The 26,534-nt window shown below is 35.6% G+C and overlaps 1 protein-coding gene across 6 annotated transcripts in view; it reads left to right on the forward strand.

The window, feature by feature from the left end:
* The first annotated feature begins 1,927 nt into the window (after positions 1-1,927).
* Positions 1,928-26,534, forward strand: part of LOC112524555 — a 37,717-nt gene continuing 13,110 nt past the window's right edge. Inside the window, exons 1-17 of one of the 6 annotated variants that reach the window (XM_025134420.1) lie at positions 1,928-2,153; positions 4,303-4,561; positions 4,646-6,775; positions 10,024-10,099; positions 13,856-13,978; positions 14,592-14,847; positions 14,936-15,421; positions 15,521-15,706; positions 15,817-16,107; positions 19,669-20,310; positions 21,963-22,359; positions 22,444-22,586; positions 22,969-23,136; positions 24,022-24,237; positions 24,910-25,470; positions 25,558-25,617; positions 25,798-26,126. In XM_025134420.1, coding sequence (XP_024990188.1) covers positions 2,019-2,153; positions 4,303-4,561; positions 4,646-6,775; positions 10,024-10,099; positions 13,856-13,978; positions 14,592-14,847; positions 14,936-15,421; positions 15,521-15,706; positions 15,817-16,107; positions 19,669-20,310; positions 21,963-22,359; positions 22,444-22,586; positions 22,969-23,136; positions 24,022-24,237; positions 24,910-25,470; positions 25,558-25,617; positions 25,798-26,126 — 6,458 coding nt within the window. In that variant the 5' untranslated portion in view covers positions 1,928-2,018. Of the gene's footprint in view, positions 2,154-4,265; positions 6,776-9,820; positions 10,100-13,855; positions 13,979-14,591; positions 14,848-14,935; positions 15,422-15,520; positions 15,707-15,816; positions 16,108-19,668; positions 20,311-21,962; positions 22,360-22,443; positions 22,587-22,968; positions 23,137-24,021; positions 24,238-24,909; positions 25,471-25,557; positions 25,618-25,797; positions 26,127-26,534 lie in introns of those variants that run through there. The other 5 variants (XM_025134423.1, XM_025134422.1, XM_025134419.1 and 2 more) reach the window with 5 other exon arrangements.

A 26,534-nucleotide genomic window follows, 5' to 3' on the forward strand; every position in this document is an offset into this window, starting at 1 on the left:
GATCATGTGAGACTAGTTTGTTTTCGTGATACTACTTTTTTATACTTGAAATTTCACAGCAAAATGTTGTGAATGTAACTTTCACGATGTTATTGTTGTGAAGGTTCCATTTTTTGTTACCTTCATAGCTTTTTGCTGTGAATATTTCAAGTGTTAAAAAGTTGTCTCACGGATTTCAGGAAAACAGGTTGGTGTCATGTGTATCTCAATTCATATATTTAGATTAAAAAAAAAGGGTTTTAAGATGAATTAGTGCTAAGAAGGAAAATAAATCATGATGAAAAATAATAAAATAAAAATGGAAGAAAAACTAACAAAAATTCGTCTTGGTATAATGGTGGTAGGTATATTTATAATTGTATTTGAGATTGTGAGTTCGATTTTTCTAACTATAATTTGTTGTTAATATTTTCAATATCTAAATTTATGAGTCGAGTTAAAATATGAAAAATTAAACTTTGGTTTGAAATAAGATTTAGGCCCTGTTTGTTTTTTTGAAATTTCCTCTTAATCACCTCTTAAGTCTGAATCATTTAGACATTTCCATTTTTCAAATTGTTTTTTTTTCTTTTCAAAATAAGATCTTAAATGATGTTTCTTTCCTCTGAATTTTTAAGCGATAAATCTAACACTTAATACCTCTTAAATCAACTCTTTCTCGCCAGTGACCCATCTTACAATGATCTATGATTCTTCTCACGACCAATACAATACATAATCAGAATCTGAAGGCGACGAAGAAGATCACCATCTCCTGCTGATATCCCAATCTCCTCTTCTACGAATCTCATGATAAAATTGTAATCGACGGATTAGATTCAGATTCTATAATACAAATGATTTCAACTCCACCCATCATAAGGAAAACTCTGAATTTTTTGTTATTTGACTAAAACCTTGAAAGACAGAAATACAAATCCATGTTGAAACAGAACATTGATATAACCAATATGATTGATTCAGATTTTAGACTTTATACGTAAAAATAAACAGTCTAACTGATTCAGATTTCAAGCTTTAGCACCACCTCTTAAAAATCATAAGTGAAATCATACTTCAATACTTATTAAAAAACAAACGTCACCTTAGACTTGTAACCTCTTGCATATGAAGTACATGCATGGATTCAATGATTAATCATAGTGTGAATTACCATGTGTAGGTCTAGACATTGTTTGACAAAAATAATTCCCGTTGATGGGGATGGAACGTAAAAAATTCTCGTCCCTACATATTAAATATATTATTTATAAAAAATTAGATTTAATATCTTTTAGATTTAAAAATAGTATTTTGACCTTTCTTCTTATATACAATTTTTATAACTTGTTTTACATAAAAATTATGGAGAACCAAAAGCATCAAACAGTTACGTATGATGTTGTTAACATATGAATATTTGATACTCGATAAAATTAAAACTGTGCAAACATGTAAGATTTAAACATGAATTATTTTGGATCTGATTTGGTGTTTAACATATTTGATTTAAAATATATCACATAATTAGAAAAAAATCCTCAATACCCCGTTGGAGATGGGGACGAAATATGATCATATTCCTCGATGTGGATAAAGATGAGGAACAGTGCGACAGAGACGGAGATTGCGGTTCGACATCGGAATTGAATCTCCGCCCCATTCCCATGCCTACTTGAACTAAACAACCCCTAAATTTACTATTTCATATGTTAAAAAGATATATAATTTAATTACACCCGTAATTTAATAAACATCATAATTATTTAAAATATTTTTAATAATAAATTTTTTTAAAAATAGCAAAAATTTAACAATATACTATAATGATTTTTTCCATTTTTAAATTTTGACAACAAACTTATTTTTTTCCTTAAAAAATTGGGTGAAAAATGAATATTCTGACATTTCAATTTTTCCCCAATATGAAATGGAATCGACGTCAAAGCAAAATTCGTGTAGCTCTGCAACTCTCCAGAGTCCAGTCTCGAGTTTCGTCTCCATCGTCGTCGTCATCATCATCATCTATCTCTCTATTCATGCTCTCGATTTCAGAATCAACCTCGGTTCGATTGAGGATCTTCGTCGATTCAACATTCAAGACTACTCAGATAGCTATTTCGCCTTATCACTTGGCGACTACGAGATTTCTTGTTGTCATCTTCGAACGAACGGTTAGCTTTTCTTGATTTTTTTTTGTTTTTTCTAAATCATGATGAAACTCGTCGTTCATATTCATTTGTGAGGTGAATAGTACCTATTTAATCCATCTGGTCACAAAACGAGTTACAATTCGATACTATATATGAAACCTAGGATTTTCCAATGAACGATTGAATTGATTTTTGGTCTCTTATCTGAGAAATTTCAACGTTTATGATGTTCCTTTTACTGTGGTTTTTAAGAAGTTTTTCTGTTGTTAGCACTTCTTTCCCTCGGAAAGTTCAAAAACCCATGGTCCATGGGTTTGGAGTCTAGAAGTAACCCGTTTGACCTTCATAGTCGAAGCATAACTCTTCTTCTTTGGAATCTGATCGGGTGGTTTTTAGTTATGGTTATGTTGATGTTGTTGGATTCAGTGCATCTATGCCTATCTGTTATTGTTTAATCTCACTTAATCTTGCATGGAAACGCATTGAAGAAATTGAACTTATGCCAATATTTAATCCACTTGTTAGGGACTAACTAAATTTGCTCAAAAATATTTGGTTACGGACAATAGGTAATAAATGACATTCACATGGATGAATGTTCCAACACTGTATTGAGAAACATGTTTGGTTTTCCTACCATCCTTTGTCGTTTCAAGCTGAAAGTAGATTTGATTTGTTGTCAACAACCCCTTTAAGGTTATAGTTTGTTCATTTGATAGTTTCATTGATACTATTTATGATTACAGTATTTTAATGCATCATATAAGTTGGATATATCTACAGAAAATGATAAAGAAATAATAATATCCTTACAGAAATAGTAAACCTCATATTTTTCCAGATCTTAACCACTTCTATTTGTGCTTCATTTTGTTTGCGTTCTCGTGTATAATTATGTGAAATACAGCAGCCAGTAACTTCATGGTCTATATGAAGTTATTTCTAGATGCCATAAACATTTCTCTTCATTCTTAAAGTTGTTTATGTTGACTGCAATGAGGATAGACTTGACTCTTAGTGTTGCTGCATATATGTTGGTTCTTGTAGTTCATTACATCTCTGTTTTTATGCTTTTGGAAAGTTAATAGTTTTGATTGCATGCAACATATCATGACCATTATAATTTTATCCCTTTTTGCATTTTCCAAAGACAATACATTTAAGAGGTAAACCCTAATGCCCATCATATGTTAGCCATATCTTTCTATTAACTAACATGCTTACCAGATAGTTCTAAATAGGAATCGAAGTGTTGCAATTATGTTCTTGTCCTTTTGCCTTAGATGTGGATGGGATTTTGAAGGACATATCAAGAGTATGTTTAGCATAATATTTGACTGGTTTGTCAAAATGGTAATAAGAGGCTATAGTTTTGGATAACTACTTTGGAATCGAAGTCAGATTAGTTCAGGGTATTTTCGTATAACATTAAACATTGGGTGCAATGTCATTGGTGTCAGCAAGCATCTCCAGACACGAGGTAAGTAATACTTGCCCACCCGTACTCCATTCAATTCAACAGATTATGCTGTTTGATAGCAGGTCCAATGTCATAACCGATCTTTACCTTCTCTTCACTACTGATCCCTGCTTTCCTGTTTAGGATGAATTAGGTAGATAAAATAGTTAGTATATAAAAGTACCAACTGGGAGTAACAAATGAAACACAGTAGGATTCAGCCAATTGACCCTAGGTTAGATCACTGATGCCATGTTGATTTGCCAGCGAATCATTATTTTTCAGCTCCTCGTAGATTAAGAGTCCTATGTTACAATCATCAAGTCTTAACAATTAGGTTGGGTGTTAGTTGTATTAGGCTTTTCTGTCTCGTACTGTTTCAATGTGTATTAGTCTTCCAGCTTTAATAATATTTATTGTGTTTAAAACAAAATCAAGCCTTCCAATTCATTCTATGTATAGCTGGACTTGGAGTAGAAATACGGTTTAGATAATTTAGCTCTATTAGATGATTCTTAAGGATAGATATGCTGCAAGTAAACATTCCAAAGATTGTGGTAGCTAAGGTTATAAGAAATTCCATTTAATAGAATTCTTTATATTGTTTTGATATTGCTAAGTTTCTGTACGAAAGAAGCTTGAATTGATTTGCCAAAGTCACTTTTACGTTACAGCTACAACTTGACTCTTTGCTTGTTGGTAAACATTCAGAGGTACAAGAACAGATCAGAGCCTGATTTATATCCTCTTCTTTTTTTAACTGGTTATCTTCTTTGCTTCTCTAGTGGAAGCAACATGACGTTTAGCTCTGGCGAAGAGGGCCCAGCTATTGTGCAATTGCATAAATGGGAACCTTCTCGGTTGCAAGTAAACCTGGCACAGTTCCGTGAAGCTTTCCTTTCCCCAACCAGGGAACTTGTATTATTACTTTCATATCACAATAAAGGCCTACTTCTTCCTGTAGGCAAAGGTAAACATCCGAACTTAATTGTCTATTCTATGATTAAACCTGGTTCATGTCGATTTGAAGATGTATGTTCTCTTTTCTCTGCAGGTGAAGCTGTAAATAACAATGGTTGTGGAATTGGAGATCTCCAGAAGCCGGAGTTCTTACAGTCTTCTCTGCCACAGTTTGCAGCTACCAGTGAGCCAGGTGTAAGTGTCGATGATCGCATCAATTCCGATCCAGCAGATATGGGTCCAGACAATACATTTTCTATCCAAACTGATTTAAAAAGATCTAATAGCTATCCCATGCTTTCGAATATTAATTCACTTGCTTGGGGTATATGTGAGAATTCAAATAATCAGCACGAGGGAGCTTTATTTAGAGAACTTCTCTTCGTGGTTGGAGATCATGGTTTGACGGTCCATGCATTTCTTCAACCCACTGAATGCAGGGAATCCATTGAACCTATGCTGGATGGAAAGAGTGAAGGGGTATGGGTGGAATGGGGTCCATCTACCTCCTCACCTCATAACACAGACAAGCAGAGGTCCTCTAGAGATGCAATCCATCAAAGTAAGCCAGATAATGATGGTGAAAACGTAAACACTTGCTTTGAGTCTGGGGATGACCTGTCAGAGGCTGCTGAAGGAAGGAGATGGTTGCGAACCTTTCTTATCAAACTCAAAACAGTGAAATCCGAAGGCAACCTTTGTAGCAGATTTCCGGACAAGTCACATTTTCCATCCTCCACTGCAGTTGTTTCCTTTAACATTTTTGAAAATGATTCTACTCTTCTGAGATTCGTATTTAATGGGAACACCAACTTATATCAAAAGGAGAGTTCTGCTACTTTAGATCCTGCAGGGGATGAGATGAACATTTCATACGAATGCTGTAGAGTGTTCGTTAATAATTCACATGACCTGATTGGGTTTGCCTTGACGTTAGAGGATTTTTTTCCTGCCAACACCAATGATAAATCTGAAAGGAAGAAGAGAAAAAATGTACTTGTTGGTAGGATTGTCAGCTGGGGTATAGAGTGGCTCTTCTCAGTGAAGCTTGATGAGGTTGTAAATATGGTTCCTGTGGATCAATGGACAGACTTTAAGTTTTCTGATAAATATCTTATATGCCTTAATTCTGCTGGCCTAATAAATTTTTTTGGTAATATAAATGGTGAATATGTAGGATGTGTAAATCTTTTAGAAATACATGGATTTCATCCTAGATTGAAAACAGTGGGATTAGAGAAGTCTTTTGTCCAAGGTGATGTACCTCCCAAAGGTGCTAATTTTGAAGGTGAAAATAGGTATACTACATCATCTCATCAAAACGGAGATTTTGTTGGTGAAAGTGTGTTTAGGACACTTCTTGTTGCTTCACATACCTCGCTGGTAGCTGCAATTGATGATTATGGTATAGTTTATGTAGTTCGTGCAAGCGACCATGTTTCAGGCGTAAATAACTCCGTTGAGAAGTCTCTACCACAATTTCAACAATTAAGGTACAGGACATTGGCTGGTTGGGAGGTTGGTGGTGCTGATATTAGCCACCAGAGGCTATATAATAATCTCTCTCCAAACCTAACGTTTGTAAGGGAGAAAAGTTTTTTTAAGGACAAAATGGGAAGTAAAGATTTGCCTACATTGCAAGGCAGTGCAGAAAAGATGGGTAACGAGTCAGTTATCACAGGTTTCTCTGCTGCTTCACAGATAGTGCGACATAAGATCCACAGTTCCGAGCTGTCATCCGGTGCTCTAAGAAGTATATTTCTTCCAACTGATAAACATAGCAAAGATGATATCATATGCCTTTCCCCATTTGGAATCACCCGGCTTAGTAGAAATGACGGTACAACCAAAAACATGACTTCCCGTATTGTCCACGGCAACTTGCATGTTGACTCGGCTATGAATGCTGATAAAGACTCAAATGGTGGAGATCAGGAAGTTACTGTAGGAGTTGCAGTTGGTTGCACGTTCCATGGATGTTTTTATTTGGTCACAGAAGACGCTCTTTCAGTAGTTCTCCCCTCCATTTCAGTAGCTTCTGGTTGCATTCCTGTTGAAGCCATTGGATACCATCAGATTAATAGCAGCACTATGGATCAAACTGCAACCCTCATTGAAACGAAAAAATTCAAGCAGCCTTGGCCAACTTGGAAAATAGAGGTTTTGGATAGAGTTCTTTTATACGAAGGTCATGAAGAGGCAGATCATTTATGCTTGCAAAATGGTAAGATTATATTATTGTTTATTCTATTATTAATGGAAATCAGGCATTTATTGTTTCATAAATCTTAAGTAGTTTTATTGTGGAATAATTGACATGAGTCCTGATTGCTTATTCATTATCCATTAATGCTTTTATTAAGTATTTGCCACTGGTATATTGTTCTTCCTCGTTGATGCACTTATCAGGCCATGTTAGACTAAACCATTTAAAGTACTTTGATCACAATGGGGTTACTTTCAGCGCTTAGAAGCTTTTTTTTTGTTTTTGGAATTATCTTTTCTAGGTCTTTTCACGCATCTATATTCAAAATTTCATCTCATATATTATCCTTTTCTGACATGCTGCTTCTTGGCTGCCACATTTCACTCTCAATCTCATATTGCTGAAACTTGCCAACCGTTTAATTTCACAAAATGTCGAAAAGAGACTAGGGCCATTTCAGCAATCTGGTATCTTTTACTTGGTACAATATCTGTAGAAGCCATTACCAGTCTAGGCTTAGGTTCGTGACCATAAGTTCAAACTGGTTAGCAGCTACATGAATTGGGGTGAAACTGTAAACAAACTAAACTGAGTCAAATAGTAAGTTATTCCAGCTCGGCTCGAAAAGATAATATCGGGATCGAGCTCGAATAACTTTTGACAAAGTAGGGTTAAGTTCGAGCTCCAAGATTTTTTAAATTATATAGGCTTGCACTCGAATATTTTATAAATTATCGAGCTCGAGCTCAATGCTCGTTTATGGTTTCAAACTCATGAGTGATTAACTCGTTTACTGCCTCGAGATTGATAATTTTATATTTTTGTTGTATGATTTATGCACATATGAGCATGTTTGGCTCGAAAAAGTGTATGCTCTAATGACTCTGCTGAACTTGACTTTGGCTTTAAGATATTGATCAAGTTTTCGGATAAGCCAAGTCAAACATTGGTGTTATGAAGCTCAACTCATTAAGTTAAACGAGCCGTATTTTGTTTTCGAGATAGACTCAGTTTGAGAATTATTAAGCTTGAGTAGCTCGTTAAAAGCTCAATTCGTTTACACCCCTATACATGAATGCCTTTTTAAGCCTAGAAATAGAACTTTAAACTGTTTTTGTGAACTGGTGTTGTAACAAGAATGGGTTCAAGTTCTATTTATGGGCTTAACAAGGCAGTCATGTATAGGGGTGTAAATGATTCAAGCTTTTAACGAGCTACTCGAGCTCGAGCAGATCTCCAACACAAAAGAAAACTCGTTTAACTCAACAGTTCAGGGGTACCAGCGGATGCATGACTAGACATTTTTCTTCCGTTTGCTTCCTGCTCAACCACTAATTCATTTCTAGTCTTATTCAACACATATAATCTAGTCTACATTAGGCTGAAATCAATTCCTTATTTAGTCATGATTTAGTGTTAATCAATTATCTTTCTTAGTTTTCTCAAACATAATCAAAATTTGTGTATAAGCATTCTTGCTTGATGTTTGGTTTTCATTTTATTATGACTAAATAATAATTTCTTGTTTTATTTTTCTCAACTTTTAATTAGATATATGTACAAGTAAGAAGGCTTGATATGCGTTTTTTTGTATTTTTTATTGAACTAAATCTTGAGTAAAGAATAAATGAAATTAATTTGAAAACAGATGCCCCCACCTGTGCTGCCTCTGACCTGTCCATCACAGAATCAGACAGTTGATTCGTCCCAAATTTGGGGTTTACATGACTTCAATTTTCAAGATCATGCATTTGAAATGCAATGCTCATATTTATCTTCGTAAGGTGTTGATTCAACATAATTGAATCAGCCACATTTGCTAATATAAACGGAAAGAAACACTTTCCATTGCTTGTGTGTGTGTGTATATATATATATATCAAATCCCTTTATCGGGAAAATGCACACATCCAGTCATTTTTGCAAAGTGTTACTCATCTGTTTCTGGTTCAAGTATAAATCAAAAAATAAACAAAAGCAAATCATAGCAATTCATTTGTTTGGTAATTCTGTTTATAAATAGGATCAGTGGAGAATATCGATAGACATGTAAAGGAATAGGTGAAGGAAAGTTTCCAAGTTTATTGAACCAGTGTGTGCTATTAAGAGTCCCCTGTTCTCTATGGCCCTGTGGTTTTTGCTCAAACTTTTCGAAGCAACAACGGTGGGGTGTTGATTTAGGGTTTGTATTTAGAGCCTCATGGCTTTAATACCATGTAATCAGTCATATCTCAAAAGTATGGTTTTATTCACTAGATAAATTGAGAATATGTCATAGGTTGGTCGTGAAACAAGATGATGTAAACCCTAGAGGTACCCTAAACAATAACATAAGACGGAGAAGAAATTTCCGCATATTTAACATGACACGTACAAATATCTACTTTTTTATGGTTTGATTAACCTGGCTTTACTGCAACTTTTTGAAGGTTAGTTGATACTTGGCTTGCTTCATGATTTTTGGCTTTAGGGGCGTTAAGTGAATTCCTTATGTTGGGTGTTTGGATAGGACAAAACAGTTGTCACTTGCTGCAGAATTCTCTGGCTGAACTTGCACTAAGAATTGACAATTAAATTTATTCTTAGCTACTTATTGATCGTAAATTGGGCATGATTAGTGTCAACATTTTGGCCACTATTTAGACAGCTAACTGATACAGAACCTAATCCTTGATTGAAGACCTTACCTGGAGATCTTTTTAAAAGAGTTTTGAGTTGAACAGAATGAGAAGGAAGTGATTGCTATGATCTTGTGAACGGTCTAAAATGAAAAGGAAGCTTGCAGAAAGATATTATGTGGTATGAATAATATGGCTATTTTAAGACCCTGAAGACAAGAATTTCTTAATTAATTCTTAGGAGGAAGATCAAGGTGGTTCAGAAGTGTAGGTGCTATTTTTTTAAGCCATTTAACATTTCTACATTTTCATTTTGTGTTATATGGTGTGAGGAAATGTAACTTATATTGCATTCCATTTACTTGATGTGAGGAGAATTTGGCCTCTGCAAATTGGATAATAGAGGTAAATGGTGTGAATATATAGCATCATATATTTGAAACTCATTGTATCCTGGCAATTTGGACCACGGTCTTTGACAACAAACCATGCTTGCATTCCAAATGGTAATATGTCCGTACTCTTTTTTGTAAAGATTTTCTAGCCATATGTTTGGCTTCTGTTGGAGATCTGGCACACAAACATATGATTTCTAAAACAGACAAATTAAAGTTTTCAGTTTAACATATCTGTGTTGATATCTGTCAGGATGGGACCTGAAGGTTTCTCGGATTCGTCGCTTGCAGCTGGCATTGGATTACCTGAACTTTCAGGAAATCGAGATGTAAGATTTATACATTCTTCTCGTTCACTTACATATGTTACTAGTTTTTCTTTGGTTTTGATTGACTCATTGCTGAATTTGATTGGGGAGGGACATTGATTTCTGTATTTGAAATTATAGCTTTGATACATGAGATTATTTGTTATCGTTCTCTTTTTAAATTCTTTGCGTAAGCATATAAAGATTACAACATGAGATGCAGTATACCATACTTCCTCGCCTGAAGTATGTTGATAGACGTGCTAAAGTATTATGTACAAGCATTTACAGAAGTGTTGATTAACGGGTACTTGAGTCCAAATTCTACTTGTATTTAGAATGGCAGTACCCACTACCTACTATAGTGTAATAGGTAGTATGAACCTTTCATTTACGTCAATATCACATATTTCTCTAAGTCTGTGACTAGTGGATCAACATTGAAGATAAGAAAATAATATTATAGAAAACTACCAAAATCTCTCCAGATCAGGGAAGACAAAGCAATAGTTAAGTAATAACTAAAGGTAGCAAGTCAGTCCCAATGCACCTCATTCTCCTCGCCCCCTGTGTACAGAGAGTTTTTTCATATCCAAAGTTTTCTGAAATTTGGTTAAAATTACAACATTAATGTATTGAATGGTACATGAAATTTGTGTCTAGCATGTATCTAATACTGATTTCATACACCTAAATTGTCTTTCTTTCATGAAAATTGTACAAGTTTTTATTTTTCGGAAAAGACCTTACAGCTCGTTAAAATAATTTATGCTCCATTTAATTGGGGTGAACGTGATGAATTAACAATGCAATGGCCTAGTAAATGGTCCTAACAATTGAATGAACCATTCTTTGATTGCTTTGGTTTTTTTGTTATTAATTAAAATGAGATAAATTATGGAAATTGCTATATTAACAATCAGATCTTTCGTGTTCTTCGGTATATAAGTGACTTTATTTGTCACACAAGAAGGTCCTCATTTTATTTTTCAATTTCAAATTGATTTTGTTAACTTCAAAGTTCAAATAATAAGTATGAGCTTAATTGTAGATTAAGAAAAGTATTTTTATATTCATCATGATAAATTTGAGTGGTCAAAGGATCCAATTTGTAAAACTAGAAGTAGGTTTTTTTCTTGAAGGGTGATGTATTAGGATGATCCAAAATCTCTGTTGAAAACATCGTCAACTTCAATTTTTAAAATAAACGAATACAGGTTCAAAATAACTAGTTAAGCACCATCGGAGAATGGCAAATCAAGAACAAGAGGATCCAAACAAAACAGCCACGAAGTTGAGTTGTTGAAATCTAGGAAAATATAGCAAAATGTGTTAATATTGCGTATTTTTGTAATTGTCATTCCATCTTTGACTGGACTGAAAAAATCTCTTCATTCGAATACAAAACAAGGGATTTGGTGGAATGAGATTCTTGTAATAGTGTTTGTTTCATTCCATGTATGTAACCAAACATGTTTTATTCCTTCCGAACGGCTCATTGCGTTCTAGATCTGAATTCCTCGTACCAACTGTAAAGCTTGTTTCATTTGGATAGCTCGACAAGAATGAATTGGGAAAGGTAATTGAATGAAGAAGGTAGAAGAACGGTCAATTACCATTGTGTGTTTGGTTGGGCTGTTGGATGAAACAAATCATTCAAGTAGGTTATTTCGCATACATGGATGGAGTCTTATTGGAGTTAGGGCATGTTTGTTAGCAGCTTAATGAGCTTACTGGGACTCATAGCTTATTCAGTCAGCTATAAATGACTGTTTGGTAGTGGCTTAATGATATAGGAAGTGGCTTATCCAGTAAGCTTCTAGGGGGAGGTTTATGAAGAAAGCCAAGTTTTTTTTTCCAAAACTGTCCCTCCCAATTTAAAAACATGTTCCTTCAATCTATGAAAAAATCCCTTCAAACAAAAACTTCCGTAATCTATACAGGCAGATTAATCCACACAAACAACTTTACCCATAAAGGACTTAATGGAAAACCAACCAAACAGCCCCTTAATGTGATAAAATGACACATAACCCTTATAAATGGAAGATGAACTTCAACTTGATTTTTCACCTCCCATGGATATCACCCAAAACCTTATTTTACCTGCTTATGTGTAATAGAAACTTGTTAGCATATGACTTAAATAACTACATTCATCACTTTACTAAATAAAAATCAATAGAGTTACAATCAGAGGAAAAGAAGTGAAAAGCGGAAAGAAGTAAAATTCGTGAATTGCTCACCAAAAGGTATTTGTTTATTCATGCCCCACAAACTAGGGGTAACCATCTTTGACATTAGAAGGAGCAATATAAGAAGGATGTTCACTAAGCTGTCACATATAGATCAAACTGATCTGCACCCACCCTCGTCATTCTTGCTAATGGTAAAGAGGGGACCATCAAGTCCCTCATTATTTGAAAGCATATGCATGATCTTACCACAATTATTCAAACCAATACTTTCATCATCTCTACATGAAGGTTTTTATGGAACTCCTCGCTCTCCCGCTCATTTCCCTGGATTTAACTGAAGCTTTTGTTGATTGAGCAGAACTAGTGTTGTCAACTGCTTGCTTGCTGTTAACAAGAGGATCACAACTATTGCTTTCTTTACCGCACTTCTAGAATATTCTAGAATACCATCCTCTGTAGGAGTAGAGAGGGGTGCTTATTTGTGAATTAATATGCAACTTGTCTAATCCTTTTGACCTCCATTTGTAGGCGTGTCATGATGTTCTTCTTCTATATTTCATGTTGAAGATCAGATTATGAGTTGTTTGGGTGTCTCTGTCAATTGATCTATCCATGCCAAAAATAACATAAAGGTCTCAACACTAAGCAAATTATCCGTCAGTTTTCCAACATTTTTGTGTGCCTAGCAAAAACAACTCAATTTAAAAATATCAAAAAATGTAATACAAAATCCACAATCATCATGCATTATGCAAACATATAATTTACTTATGTGACTTTGCTTGTATAACCCATATTTTTTTTCTTTCTGATTGTGGTGCTAACTGTAGACATCAATGGTATTTACAACTTTTTACTCAAATATTGGTTTTGAAGTAGAAATTTCCTATGATTTTTCAAAATCAGATGTGGACTCTTATTCTGGAATGAAGGGAGCACAATTCTATCTTCTAACAAAACCTAATAAGCTCAAGTAGCTATTTGTGCAATCACATTGCAACAAACATCAAAGGATTGGTAGCTGAAGTACCTCATGATATTTATGGGAAACATATCGACAGACATTTTCCTCATCTTCTTGTTGATTCATTATCATTTTCGTGAACAAGTTTTTTCTTGCATTTGCTTTTGTGATGGTTTGTAAATTCTTGACAAGTCCCAAAGCACCCGAACAACTAACTGAATCATCCATATCTTCAATTTCGGCTCTTAAACTATTCTTATCAAACACCTCCTTTGTTTGACTTTCAAGGTCAAACTGACAATGTTTTAGAGTGATAATATTGTTTATGGGACCATAAAAATGTGCTTGATGGTAGTATATGTATAGGTTATCATTATCTAAGTTGTTTGAAAGTGAAATAATTACAGTTTGGTTACCATTATGGAAGCAGCTATTCATCTTCAATTCTAAAAGAAACCAGGAGACTCGTAAGAAATGTAGTGTTTGGTATTTATTGCCAGAAAATTGTTTCTTATGCCGTGATGTAGTTTTTTATCAACTTGATTGTCAATTTTCAGTATAAGATGTATGTTTGAATAGAAGCGTGATTATCTTGTGTTTTTTGTGGAGAATTAGTTCATTAGAGATGCTTGCTGGTGTGAGTTTGGCGGAAGAAGGCGTCCTGAGATTGGTCTTTGCTGCTGTTTATCTAATGTTAAACAAAGGTGGAAATGATAATGATGTATCTGCTGCGTCAAGGTATGATTTTTCTGTGCTGATTGGTATTTGATTGTTCCATAAAATTTCATAGCTGGCTGTCTGTGGCCAATATAAACTATGCATGATATATTGAAGCCTTTATCCATCAGAATGCATAGGATAGAAAAAAGAGGTGGAAGATGGCTTCCACTTCTCTATGCTGTTCATGCTTAATGGAACTCTCCTTGATAAATCCATTCATATCAGCCATATGTGTGAATATTTATACTCGTATGATTGCAACACGGAGTTGCTATCAAAATTAAATTTTGGGAATGTATCATGATTATACTTGTAAGATTGTAATCATATCAGTTTCAAAACACCACTAAAGTGTGATCGTAAATGAAATTGTCACGTATGTCGGATCATGAGGTTGTCCCACTAATGCAAATCAATTGCAAGTAATAAAGGCCCAAGTTACTCTGGATCCAAACTCTTGTACCATCTTTGGGCTTTAACCCATACTGCTCCTGAAAGAATGCTCAGTTGTGAGACACCTTCGCTTTTAATATGTCCATTTTGTTGGTGATAGGTTGAAGTGCCATCTAATCTATTTATGCGTCGTATTTTTACGCTGTGCTTTCTTATGCTATTTAAAATTGTGGTTCAGGCTTCTGTCTTTGGGCACCCATTTTTCTACCAAAATGATACGTGGATATGGATCATTGCAGCATATGCAAAATGGAATCATGTCAAGGAGTATTACAGGCATGACGGATTCTTCTCTCCCATTGCTTTTAGCAGATAAAGAACACAGTGAAATTGAAAATTTAAGAAGGCTTCAGGAGATGGCTCGCTTGCTGGAGATCACACGAAACATGCAATGTCGACTTGCTACTAAATTTAAAAAGTCTGCTACAAGATCTGTATGTTTTATTGTAATTTTTTTACTGCAAGCGTTTATGGCTTTCATCTATTTGGGTTATGAAGTCTTATATATGTGTTGTGTCACAGGGGGATGGTTTAAAGCCATTGGAGTTTGTGGATTCAGAATTATCACAGGATGACCCTGAGCATCCAAAGCTTCCCACATATGCCTCTACACTGGAAACAACAAATGAGCAGGAATATCCGACTGGAATGAAATCTGCTACCGCTGAAAAGCATGCTTTGATGTCAATGAACTCATTTGACTCTAGATCCTATTCAGATTTGGAGAGCTTTGGTGGAGCATCTATTTCTCAAGTAGAAACAAGTTTCCTAGGAAGGAGAGCTATTCCTTCTGAAAATCCTAAAGATATGATTGCACGTTGGGAATTAGATAATTTAGACCAAAAAAATGTTGTGAAAGATGCCTTACTTTCTGGTCGTCTTCCATTAGCTGTTCTTAAATTGCATCTACATCAACAAGAGCATATGGATGCTAACAAAGAGCCTCATGATACTTTCGAGAAAGTTCGTGATATTGGAAGGGCTATTGCTTACGATCTGTTTCTAAAGGTGGTTGTTTTTAAACATTCTAATGGTAGTTTGTGAATGGTCATGTACTAAATTTTAGATTGTTTTACTCTAATGCTCTTTGCTTATCATGATCAATAGGATGAAACTGAACTTGGTGTAGCCACACTGCAAAAGCTCGGAGAGGACCTGGAAAGTTGCCTAAGACAGCTGCTTTTTGGCACCGTTAGGAGATCTCTTCGAAAGCAAATAACTGAAGTGATGAAAACTCATGGATATCTTGGACCCTATGAGTTGAAGATATTGGAAGGGATATCATCCATTGAGGTATGTGTCTGTCATTTTTGTTTTTCTTTTCTTTAATGACTAGCAACCATTGGTATCAACTTATGTAGTTGCAATTGATTCTGATATTGCACTCGATTGTTTTGTGAAAGAGGACGTACCCTTGCAGTAGTTTTTACGTAACATTCCGTGCCCGGCAAAAGGAGTTGATGAGAATTGAGGATGTCAATTCGCCAGAAGAAATCAAGCTGCCTCAGTTGCATTCACTATCTAACGACCTTATGATTGAGTGTGGTGAACTTGATGGAGTTGTATTAGGTTTATGGAGATACGTCAGCAAATATTCGGATGTTCCGGTGGTCGATGATGATGACACCCATGCTGGTTACTGGGCTGCAGCTGCAGTCTGGTCTGATGCTTGGGATCAGAGGACCATTGATCGTGTAAGTTTATATCGTATTGTTAAAACATGCTACCATGGATTGAACTTTTACAGCTTCTTACAGGTTTAATGGTCACTTTAGGTTTAAAAAAGTAATTTGGTAGGAGAAAACACAGTGGCCTTTACCAAGCTGCAAACTAAAACCTATCTTTTATTCAACATCATTAGGCAGAGCTTTTGTAGTATCTTGGCACGATTAAAGTCTAGTAATCCATGTATGATAAGCCATTCTCTATCGTTGCTTATGGTTTGAATCTTCTTCTGCTTGCATGAATATACCAACTTCAACATGACAATTCTAGTTTGCAGGGCCTTAAGCTATTGTTCTTGTGAAATGTCCCGATCTAGCCCATTCCTCGAATGAAGTTTTTATGTAATCCCTATCTACCAGTCTCTTACTTCTGGACCTGGTCCAACTGAAATCATGAATATGAAGTCTGCCCTTCGAGACCTACCTTTGTGAATTGTAGTTAGATCTTTAATCTATGACAACAAAAGCCAATCCTTCAACCAGTTCTAATTCTCATGATTATCAGTTGAGGGTGGGTTGACCTGGGCACGGATAAGCCTTCCAACAAGCAGAATTGAAGATGACTACAGACATCTATGTGGGAGGCTGCCACCCTTAAGGCCATATCTGTGATGGAAAAGAAAAGTGGCACATAACTCTAATTATAACAGTGATCAGGGTCTGATTTCTTAATTGCAGATTGAGTCCAAACTCCATGTATTCTGTAAAGAACGTTCAACTTAATTTTCTGTGTTATTTGGTTTATTCAGCCCCATAAAAATGTAATGCTCCCTATTTCCCAGCATAAGCAACCTTGTTTTGACTTGGTATGCTTATCAAAGAAAAGGTAGTTAATTTGGCTCACTGCTTTACCTTTGTGTTACTAGCAAACAAAATGTTAAATGTACATTTTGAAAGTACACTCTATTGTGGGTGAATATGTTGTTTTGATTAAGTGATTAACTATCAACAATTTTCAAAGTGCACAAAAATGCACTAACTTCAGGTTCTATCCAGCTTAGATCAAGTGCATTTCTTTAATTGTGAGGGAAGATTTTCTTAGAGCCTGTCTGAGCAATTTATATACCCTAACTGGTATTCTAGAGACGTATGATAGTAAATCATTCTACTTCTTGCAAGTTGACATTGAACATGGATACTGTTACGAGAATTATATAAAATAAATCTCTCGGACTGTTAGCAAATGTAGATTAGTGCAAGTATATACTTATCAACCCACTATTGTCTTTTACAAGTAATAAAGTGGTAAAAATACCGAATATCGTCCACGGAGAAAAGAAATAAAAGTTCGTTTTAATAGTCTAAATAAAGATATGATTTCAGATGGTGAGTTCGAAGAAATATTTGTGCTGAGTTGGTTAAACACTACTGTTGTGAACAAGTAATAAAAGAGAGCTTAGGGTGTAGGGATTTGTTAAGATATTAAACCGATTTTTAAGTAGACAGCATGCTACAACATGGTTCTATAGCATGCTTTATAAATAACCTATCTTTACAACTAATAGCTTCTTTAAGGTACTCTCTCGAGATGTAGAATGGCACACAGTCATAGATTAAGCCTTCATATCTCTATGCAAGGCTGGAGTCTCGACATTGGCTCAAACTATTCTTTTTATAAGCTAAATGGAGTGAAAACGAGTCTCCTCGATTCTAAGTAGCTCTCTCGAGCCTACTTCCATATCATTCAAGTTGACGTGTGCTTGTTGGTTTATCTCTAAATCCAACACACCTTAACACTTTGAAACAAGTGATCAACTTGTCTATGGATGATGTTTTTGCAATAAAAACTTGAATTACGTAGTTGTAAAGATTTATTATTTATATTTCTACAACGGAATCGATGTTTCTCTTAACATCACCCAAGCTATATTTTTAGCCTACCATACTTGAAATAATAAAATTAATTGCATAAATAAATAAGCATAATAAATAGTGCACAAGAGAAGAAAAGATAATAGAAGAAATAAATGTAAAGAGGAATTATAAAGGAGACTTAAATGTAAAGAGAAATTAAAATACTTCCAGGCACTATTTTCATACCCAAGAAAACTTCCAACTTACATCAAAGTTACTTACAAAATTACTTCAAGTTTCTTACTAAATTGCTTCCTAGATTTCTTGCTTACCAAATGCCAAGCACCCCTCCTTTGTATAGTAGGAGAAGGGAGGACAAGGACCCAAAAAATAAAGCCTTTACCCAACTTTTTTTCATTGTCCAATGGGTAATGTCATGCTACCCAAAAATTAGTCAAAAATCAGATCTTCAATCTGTACCATAAGACCTTTAAAGCTGCAGGAGATGGGCTGCCAAAAAGGAGGATTGGATATCAAAAGATTCCCCGTATTATTCTCAAAAACGCCCCTGTAATCATCCTGCAGCACACGATGTAGCATGCTTCAGCCAAACATCTATTAACATGGCTCTTTTTCCAAAAATCAGCACATAAGAAGTAAACATGTTTATCACATCAATTTAGCTCCAATATAAAAAAGATAGAAAAATAAAACAAAAAGACTCAATTTGCGGAATTTTGGGAAAATAAAATGGATAAATAAAGTAAGAAAAAGTGTAAAAGCATCAAATAAGTTGATACTTATCAGATACTTATATATGGACTGAGGTACTGAATGAATAGATAGTTTAATGATCTTTGTTGACATTGAACAAGTTTACTTATATTAGGACCTGCTTGTGAAAAGCTTATGCTGTGACTACTGAACTATAAAAATAAGGATATGCCTGCACAACTTAACATGAGATCTATGTAAATTTCTATAGAGCTTTTGCTGAACTTGCTAAAAAGTACAGCCTAGTGGTGATGGTAGCACATCAATACTAACTTGGAGTTCTATATAATGGATTTGTACTTTGCATGTTACCTGTTTAAGTAAAAAAAAAAAAAACTTTATTGCAGTCGCACCAAAATAAGAGTTGCTCTGATGGAGACACCACTTCTGTTAGGATCTTATCGTGTTTCTTACGAATATCAGCCAGAAAAGAATTGGACTAGGGAATGCAAGCCAAAATCAAACACATTTTAAGTTGTGAAGTAACTTTATTTTGCATTGGGACTCAAATGCTCTTATACTATAATTTGGTTTGGTTCAAATCTGGAGGAGATCTAGTGATATTTCATTGAGACTCATAAGGCAAGTGGTCTTAGGTTCAAGTCCTGCAAGGTGCTTGGCATGGACCTTGTGGACGAGTTGGGCCAAAGGTTTAAGATATCACAGTTACTAAAAAAAGCAGCAATAGTTAACTTAAATTTGACAAATTAAAGGTAGTTGTGCTTGGACTCTGTGTGCAATCATTTTCTGCCTTCTACTTTTCCAAATCATGGTTCTGCGAAAGCCATAATTTAACAGGCTTGTAGATTCAGTAATCTAGCATTGGGTAAGCTTTTTTGGATTGTTCCATTCTAACTCGCGAGCACAATTCTTTCTTGGTTTTTTGGCTGATGTCATGTACTAACATGGTGTTCCATATTTATTAATCCAACTAAAGGAATTTATATGTTTTTCAATGTGCAGATAGTGCTAGACCGATTTTCTCTTGTGGATTTTGATATGTCATGGGAGTCACAATTTGAGTACCACATATGCCACTGTAACTGGGAGGAAGCTTCCAGGCTCATAGATATAATTCCATCCTACTCATCTTCACATGGAAATCTTCGAATCAGTTTGGATGGCTTACCAAGTGCTTCTACTGGATACAAAAGTGAGTTTAGTGACTATGGAAACTACATATATTCTATAGAAGACTTGGATGCTGTCTGTATGGATGTGCCAGATATCAGAATATTGCGGTTCCCATCCATTAATGCATGCTCCATGTGGTTACAATTACTTGTGGAAACGCGGCTTGCTAAGAAATTTATATTTCTCAAGGAATTCTGGGAGGGCACTGAGGAAGTAGTATGCCTTCTGGCAAGGTCGGGCATTATCACCAGTTCCAGTGATTTATCTTCTCTTGAGCAGTCAACAAAGGATTCAACAGATCTGTGTCTCACGAGTATCGATAGAGACATCAGTACTGGTTCTTTCCTGGGTCTGCATAAGCTGTTTCTGCATCATTGTATTCAGCATAACTTGCCATACCTACTTGATCTTTACCTTGATCACCATAAGTTGGCTATGGATCGTGATCTCTCTGCCTTGCTAGAAGCCGCTGTAAGTTCACAGTTTATCTTCTTTTCCAATTGTGCTCATTGTGTTTTGTATTAGCACGCATACATAGGAGTTGATCTGGCTTTAATATCTATTAGCTTACTTAGATATTAGGCAGACATCTAAATCTTTCCTGTTGGGAAGTTTAAATCATATATTTAGTCAACCTTTGGGCTCAAGAATAATCGAATTCCTTGTCATGTTATCTCGACACTAATTAAATAGAAGGTTTCTGCTATAAACTAGAGAGCAATATATTTTAAAGCTCAAACATTGAAAATGCAAGTTACATTTATAGTTTTACATGCCTAGAAAAGCCATTTGACATCGAACTTTAATGTTCTAATCCAGTTTAGATACCCTAAGGGTGTTTGGTTTGATGGAATGGTTTTACAGGATTTGGAATTGGAGGAATTTGGATTTGAAAGGTTATGGAATCTTTGATGTGTTTGGTTTGTAGGATTTAGAATGGAATTGAATTCCCTTCTTTATGAATAATTTACAAAAACAAATCATAAATAATCAATAAAAATAATTTAATTACCTTTTTATGAATTGGTTATTACAAAACAAATGTTTTTACTATAGAACTTATTACATACAAATCCTACAAAATCTCGTGAAATACCAACCTTCCCCTTATGATTTCAAAATCCTATATTTGTGGTATTTCAGTAAAATCCAAGGATTTCAAATCCAGGAAATCCTTCAAACCAAACACGGGATTGGAATGGAATTCAATTCCAAATCCCTCCAATTCCAATCCAATTCTGCAAACCAAACAGGACCTAATAGTTAGCTACATCCAAAGCGATGGTGGAACTCTTTGGTGCCATTATGGCTTGCTTGGCGCTACTCCTGCATATATTTCGTCTGAAGCTATTCAAATCTAGTTAAATCTAAAAGCAATTTATCTGACAGATATCATAGGCTACTTGATATATTAGGAGCAAGTTTTGCTATTCCTGATTCGAAGTCTTCAGACGTATCTTACTCTTAAACTGATACTGTTGGGGGGGGATATATAAAATATGATTTTGTCGTATCCCGTAAATGTTGTATTATTTAGCCTGCTAATTGTGTAATGAAATGAGAATATGCAAGATCCCCCAGACCAATAAAACTGGTCCAATTAACAGACATCTGACATGGTAGCTAAACATTCTGCATGGACCATATATGAATGTTGCTGTTCTTTTGGTAATAGAAAGCATTCATCTCGACCATTTTAATTTATTGGCTTATTCAATGCTTGGATGTTTAACATAAATCCTGTTGCCACGGCCGTCTTAGTCTCTGTGTCCCCTTATAATTGAAAGTCACTTGTATTTAGTGTAGATCATGGGGCAGGGCAGATAAAATTCAAGTGGATAAGGGTAGAAGCCTAGTACTTGACCTAACACTATACAGCAGAGAATGTGGTCTCATATAGAAGACTGAATCAACTCTCTTGTTGAAGTCTGCAGATAGAGGTCTAATTGCTTCTTTCAGATATGCTTTTCTTTATTTATGTATTTTAATCAACGTTATTTTGTGATCTTATCATTACACAGTTACTGTGCTCAATTTCATTCTTCATTAAGTTTGGGCGAAAGGCTTAATTGAGCTGCATCTATCTATATTCTCACACCGTTTATGTTTATGCTTCTACCCAGGGAGATTGTCACTGGGCAAAATGGTTGCTACTATCAAGGGTTAAAGGGAACGAGTATGAGGCATCATTCTCAAATGCTCGCTCAATTGCATCACGTAATTTTTCGCATGACAATAGCCTAGGTGCACTGGAAATTGATGATATCATTCATACAGTGGATGACATTGCTGAAGGAGCAGGAGAACTGGCAGCTATAGCCACGTTAATGTATGCACCAGTTCCTATTCAGGATTGCTTGAGCACTGGTAGTGTAAATCGGAACCGCAGCTCCTCAGCTCAGTGTACATTAGAAAATCTAAGGCCAGCCATGCAACGGTTTCCTACACTATGGCGCACTCTAGTAGCAGCATGTTTTGGACAAGATCCAACTTGCAACTATTTTAGCTCCAGATCAAAAGGCATTTTTTCTTCTTCTATTTTTTCATGAAACAGTTTCTCTGGCTGAACCGTATTTTTTCTGACCCAGTTATCTGTAAATGCAGCGTTCAGAAATTCTAATTTATCAGATTATCTGAACTGGCGTGACAACATCTTTTACTCTGCTGGACATGATACTTCGCTTGAACAAATGCTCCCAGGATGGTTCTCTAAGGCTGTCCGGAGACTGGTTCAGCTTTATGTGCAGGTTTTTAGTGTGATGGGCACTTAATTCACCTTTCAACTTCTGAACATGATGTGTTTTGCCAATTATTATTACTCCTTTCATCCCAAAATAAATGAAAGAGTTTCCTTTTTGGGATGTCCCAGAATAAATGCATCATTCTTTTTAACAAAGTTTCAAGTGAAAAATTACCTACTTGCACACTAGTAACATCACAAAGTATTCATAACATAATTTTTTGCCAACAAGATTCCTGTATGTGTTAGATAGTTGGCTAATAGTCAAACACATTCATAAAGTAATTTCCTGTCAAATGTTCCATTTATTTTGGATGGAATGTTTTTAGACCAGGAAAATAAAATAAAAACATAGATGATTACAGTAAGTTCTCTTGCATTCACTGCAGGGTCCTCTTGGTTGGCAATCTGTACCAGGGTTGCCTGTCGAAGAATCTTTTCTTCTTAGAGATGTTGATTATTTAGATGACGGTAATGAGCAAGCCAAGATCAGTACATTGTCCTGGGAAGCTGCTATCCAGAGGCATGTAGAGGAGTTGTATGGGCCTTCAGCAGAGGTCAGTGATCCTAGTTATAGAAACCTCAATTTTGATGCACCATGTCAATTGGCTCTTGAGGAGATCAGTAACTAGACAGCTTGCCATTTTTTTGCTTTAGTTCCCCTTAATTATATTATGTGCATGTCTGGATGCTCCAACTTTTTTCAACTAGATTTGAGTCTCCAATCTCAGTGTCTTTTTTCCTTTCTAAGTTTGTTTTGGACTAGATATGATAACTGTGATTTTGAATTTTATGTCTCAACAACTTAAGCAACTATAGTCATTGTTTCTCTCGTCTTTCACATGTATATCACTTATCCAAAAAATTTGAACTAGGATGGTAATACATATCTCTTTGCGGTGTTAGAAAAAGATGAAATTTGCTTATGCTTGTAAGAACTATTATATTTGAGCATATAATAGTCCATATAAACCAAGCTTATATGAAGCGAGCCGGTGTGTGAGCTTATATGGCCTGGTAGGAGTTGAGCCTCAGCCAACACAACTTTCATGGCCCCTCTACCAGAAGAACTTAACCACTCCATGAGTTGGAACACCATGCATCTTTGTGCTCTCTTCTGTCCATTCTGTAAACTTTTCTGAAAATAACTCCTACATGTATATATTTTATGTTTCCAACTATATATTTAAATAAAATATTGAACTGTTTTAAGGACCAAGAAGCTTGTAAACATTTTCAAAATTTATAATTATAACTATCTGATTATATATTATACAAAATAATAAACAGTGTTTGTGGACATGCGCTCCAAAAAGCGACGCTGCAAAACGGAACAGAGAAAATATGTTGCAAATAGTGCTAGCCATCTGCTATGGCTTGGGACAGTTTACCCGCGTATTCACAAACAGTTTCTCATATTTATGCTTTTTAATTGGTTTCAGGGATCTAGACTTGGGCTTGAGCATCACCTGCACCGTGGACGTGCCTTGGCAGCTTTTATACATCTCTTATCTTTAAGAGTGAAAAGGTTAAAATTGGAATTTGAGACACGCAGAGTGCATTCAGATACCTCAGTAAATGGGCAATCAAATATTCAATCTGATGTTCATACTCTACTTTCTCCAATAACGCAAGAGGAAGAGTCTCTTCTTTCATCTGTGAGATCAATGCTCTAAGTGCCTTATTCTTGCTAAATTAAATTGCATGATCTTGTGGTGCTTGTTTTTGTTTAATGTAATTTTTGACCTGATCAAAATCGTATTGAAACATAATATTCCCATCTGCTCTTTTGACCTGTAAGTAAATTGTTACGTTTTAGTGCCTTGGTGTTTTACTTTTAGGGGATAGTTAGTGGCACTTACTGAGTATTGGTAACGCTGCATTTATGTGTGTTCGCAGTAAATTGATAGATACTAGAGCATGTCCTTGTAATGTCCCAATGAAGTTTCTATTATCTTAATTTGGATATATGTTGTGTAGTGTGTGATTAGTACACCTGGACTTTATCAAGGAATGTGTTACGCTGAGATCGGAAGACCTTGTTTTCTAGTGCTTGATTTATGTTTGAGAGTGTGGAAACAAGGGGGATTCAACAAGGGGACATAATCTTTAGACTTTAAGAACCTTAGTATGTTGGAGTTTTGGTGGTTCACATGCTTGTGTGTGTGGTGCAAATGATAGAAGTTTTTTTTGTGGATCAAAATATTTGCAGTGTACAAGCATAAGTAGCCATACTTAATAGAGCTGTAGGGGTTCGGAAGGGAAGTCTGTTTGCTTATCAACGTACTGGTAATCTATGATGAAAGACACTTTTTTGTGTTTGCATGCAGGTCATGCCCCTTGCAGTCATGCATTTTGAAGATTCTGTGTTGGTTGCTTCCTGTGCTTTTCTTTTGGAGCTCTGTGGATTATCTCCCAGTATGCTTCAAGTGGACATTGCTGCTCTGAGGCGGATATCTTCTTTCTTTAAATCTGTTGAGTACACTGACAATTCCGTGCAACCTTCATTTAAGGGCTCTATATTTCTTCCAACACCCCTTGAAGGTGATATTACTAGCTCTTTGGCTCGAGCATTGGCGGAGTACTATTTGAAAAACTATCACACTGGCATTGTGAAAGAAAAAGATAAACAGATCACCAGTAATGCTAAACAAGCCGCTCGAGCACTTGTACTTGTCCTTCAGAATTTGGAGAAGGCAAGTCTCCCGTCACTGGTTAGTGGAGAAACATGTGGATCTTGGCTAATGAGTGGAAATGGTGATGGAGCAGAGTTGAGATCACAGCAGAAAGCTGCAAGTCAGCACTGGAGTTTGGTTACAGAGTTCTGTAGAATGCATCAGATACCCATGAGCACCAAGTATCTGGCTGTATTAGCTAAAGACAATGACTGGGTACGTTAATATCCATGTTAATATGTTTTAAATATAATCTAACCTCTTTGTCTCCAAAAATAATAAACTGGCATTTTTGTTTATTAGGTTGGATTTCTTTCAGAGTCTCAGGTTGAAGGGCATCCTCTTGATACGGTGATCCAAGTGGTAGGCTGCTTGTCCCTTTTTTCTAGTGTTGCTTGCTTTTTTTTTCTTTGCAAGTTTGTGTCTCACTTTCAGCTACAAGCTATCTGTTTATGGTTACGACTACTATGGCTATAGTGGTTTGTTGTTTTTGTCATTATAGGCTAACATAATGAATCCAATTGTCATTCCTTTGATCTTCAGGCTTCAAAGGAGTTCAGCGATCCTTGTCTAAAGGTTCATATTTCAACGGTTCTCAAAGGAATGCAGTCAAGGAAAAATGTTCCTTCTTCCACAAACTTCAATAGCACGAATAAAAAGAATAAATCTTCCTTCTTGGAAGATAACAACTACATCCCTGTTGAACTCTTTGGTATAATAGCTGATTGTGAGAAGCAGAAAAATCCTGGAGAGGCCCTCTTGTTAAAAGCGAAGGATTTGTGCTGGTCAGTTTTAGCAATGGTTGCTTCTTGTTTTCCAGATGTGTCTTCGTTATGCTGCCTAACAGTTTGGCTAGAGATAACAGCAGCAAGGTTAGCAAAAGTTATTTCTGAAGTTTTGCATCATAACTACTATGTCTTCCTAGATTTGTGCTTTCAGGCTCTATTGACCTATATTAAAATGCATATCAACTTACGTATTTAAGGAACTAGAACACTAATAGAGAATTGATGTGTAAGTACATACTTGAGTAGGTTGACCAGCAATGCTCCTTTTAGGCCAATGAGAAATGCCCCTTCTGTAGTTGGCCACTTGTATTCTTAATGGTTATTACTCGAAGGGACATTTATTGAACTATGTGTCAAGTCAAACGTTGCATTTTTTTGGACAAAGGAAGTCTTTTTAATAGGTGATTTACTTAGGGGCTATGCTGTTATATCGGTCAGAATACGAAATATCGGTCAGGACCGATATTCGATATATCGGTTATATCGGTGATA

The sequence above is a fragment of the Cynara cardunculus genome (genome assembly GCF_001531365.2).
Source record: "Cynara cardunculus var. scolymus isolate 2C chromosome LG 13, CcrdV1, whole genome shotgun sequence".
Lineage (NCBI taxonomy): Eukaryota > Viridiplantae > Streptophyta > Magnoliopsida > Asterales > Asteraceae > Cynara > Cynara cardunculus.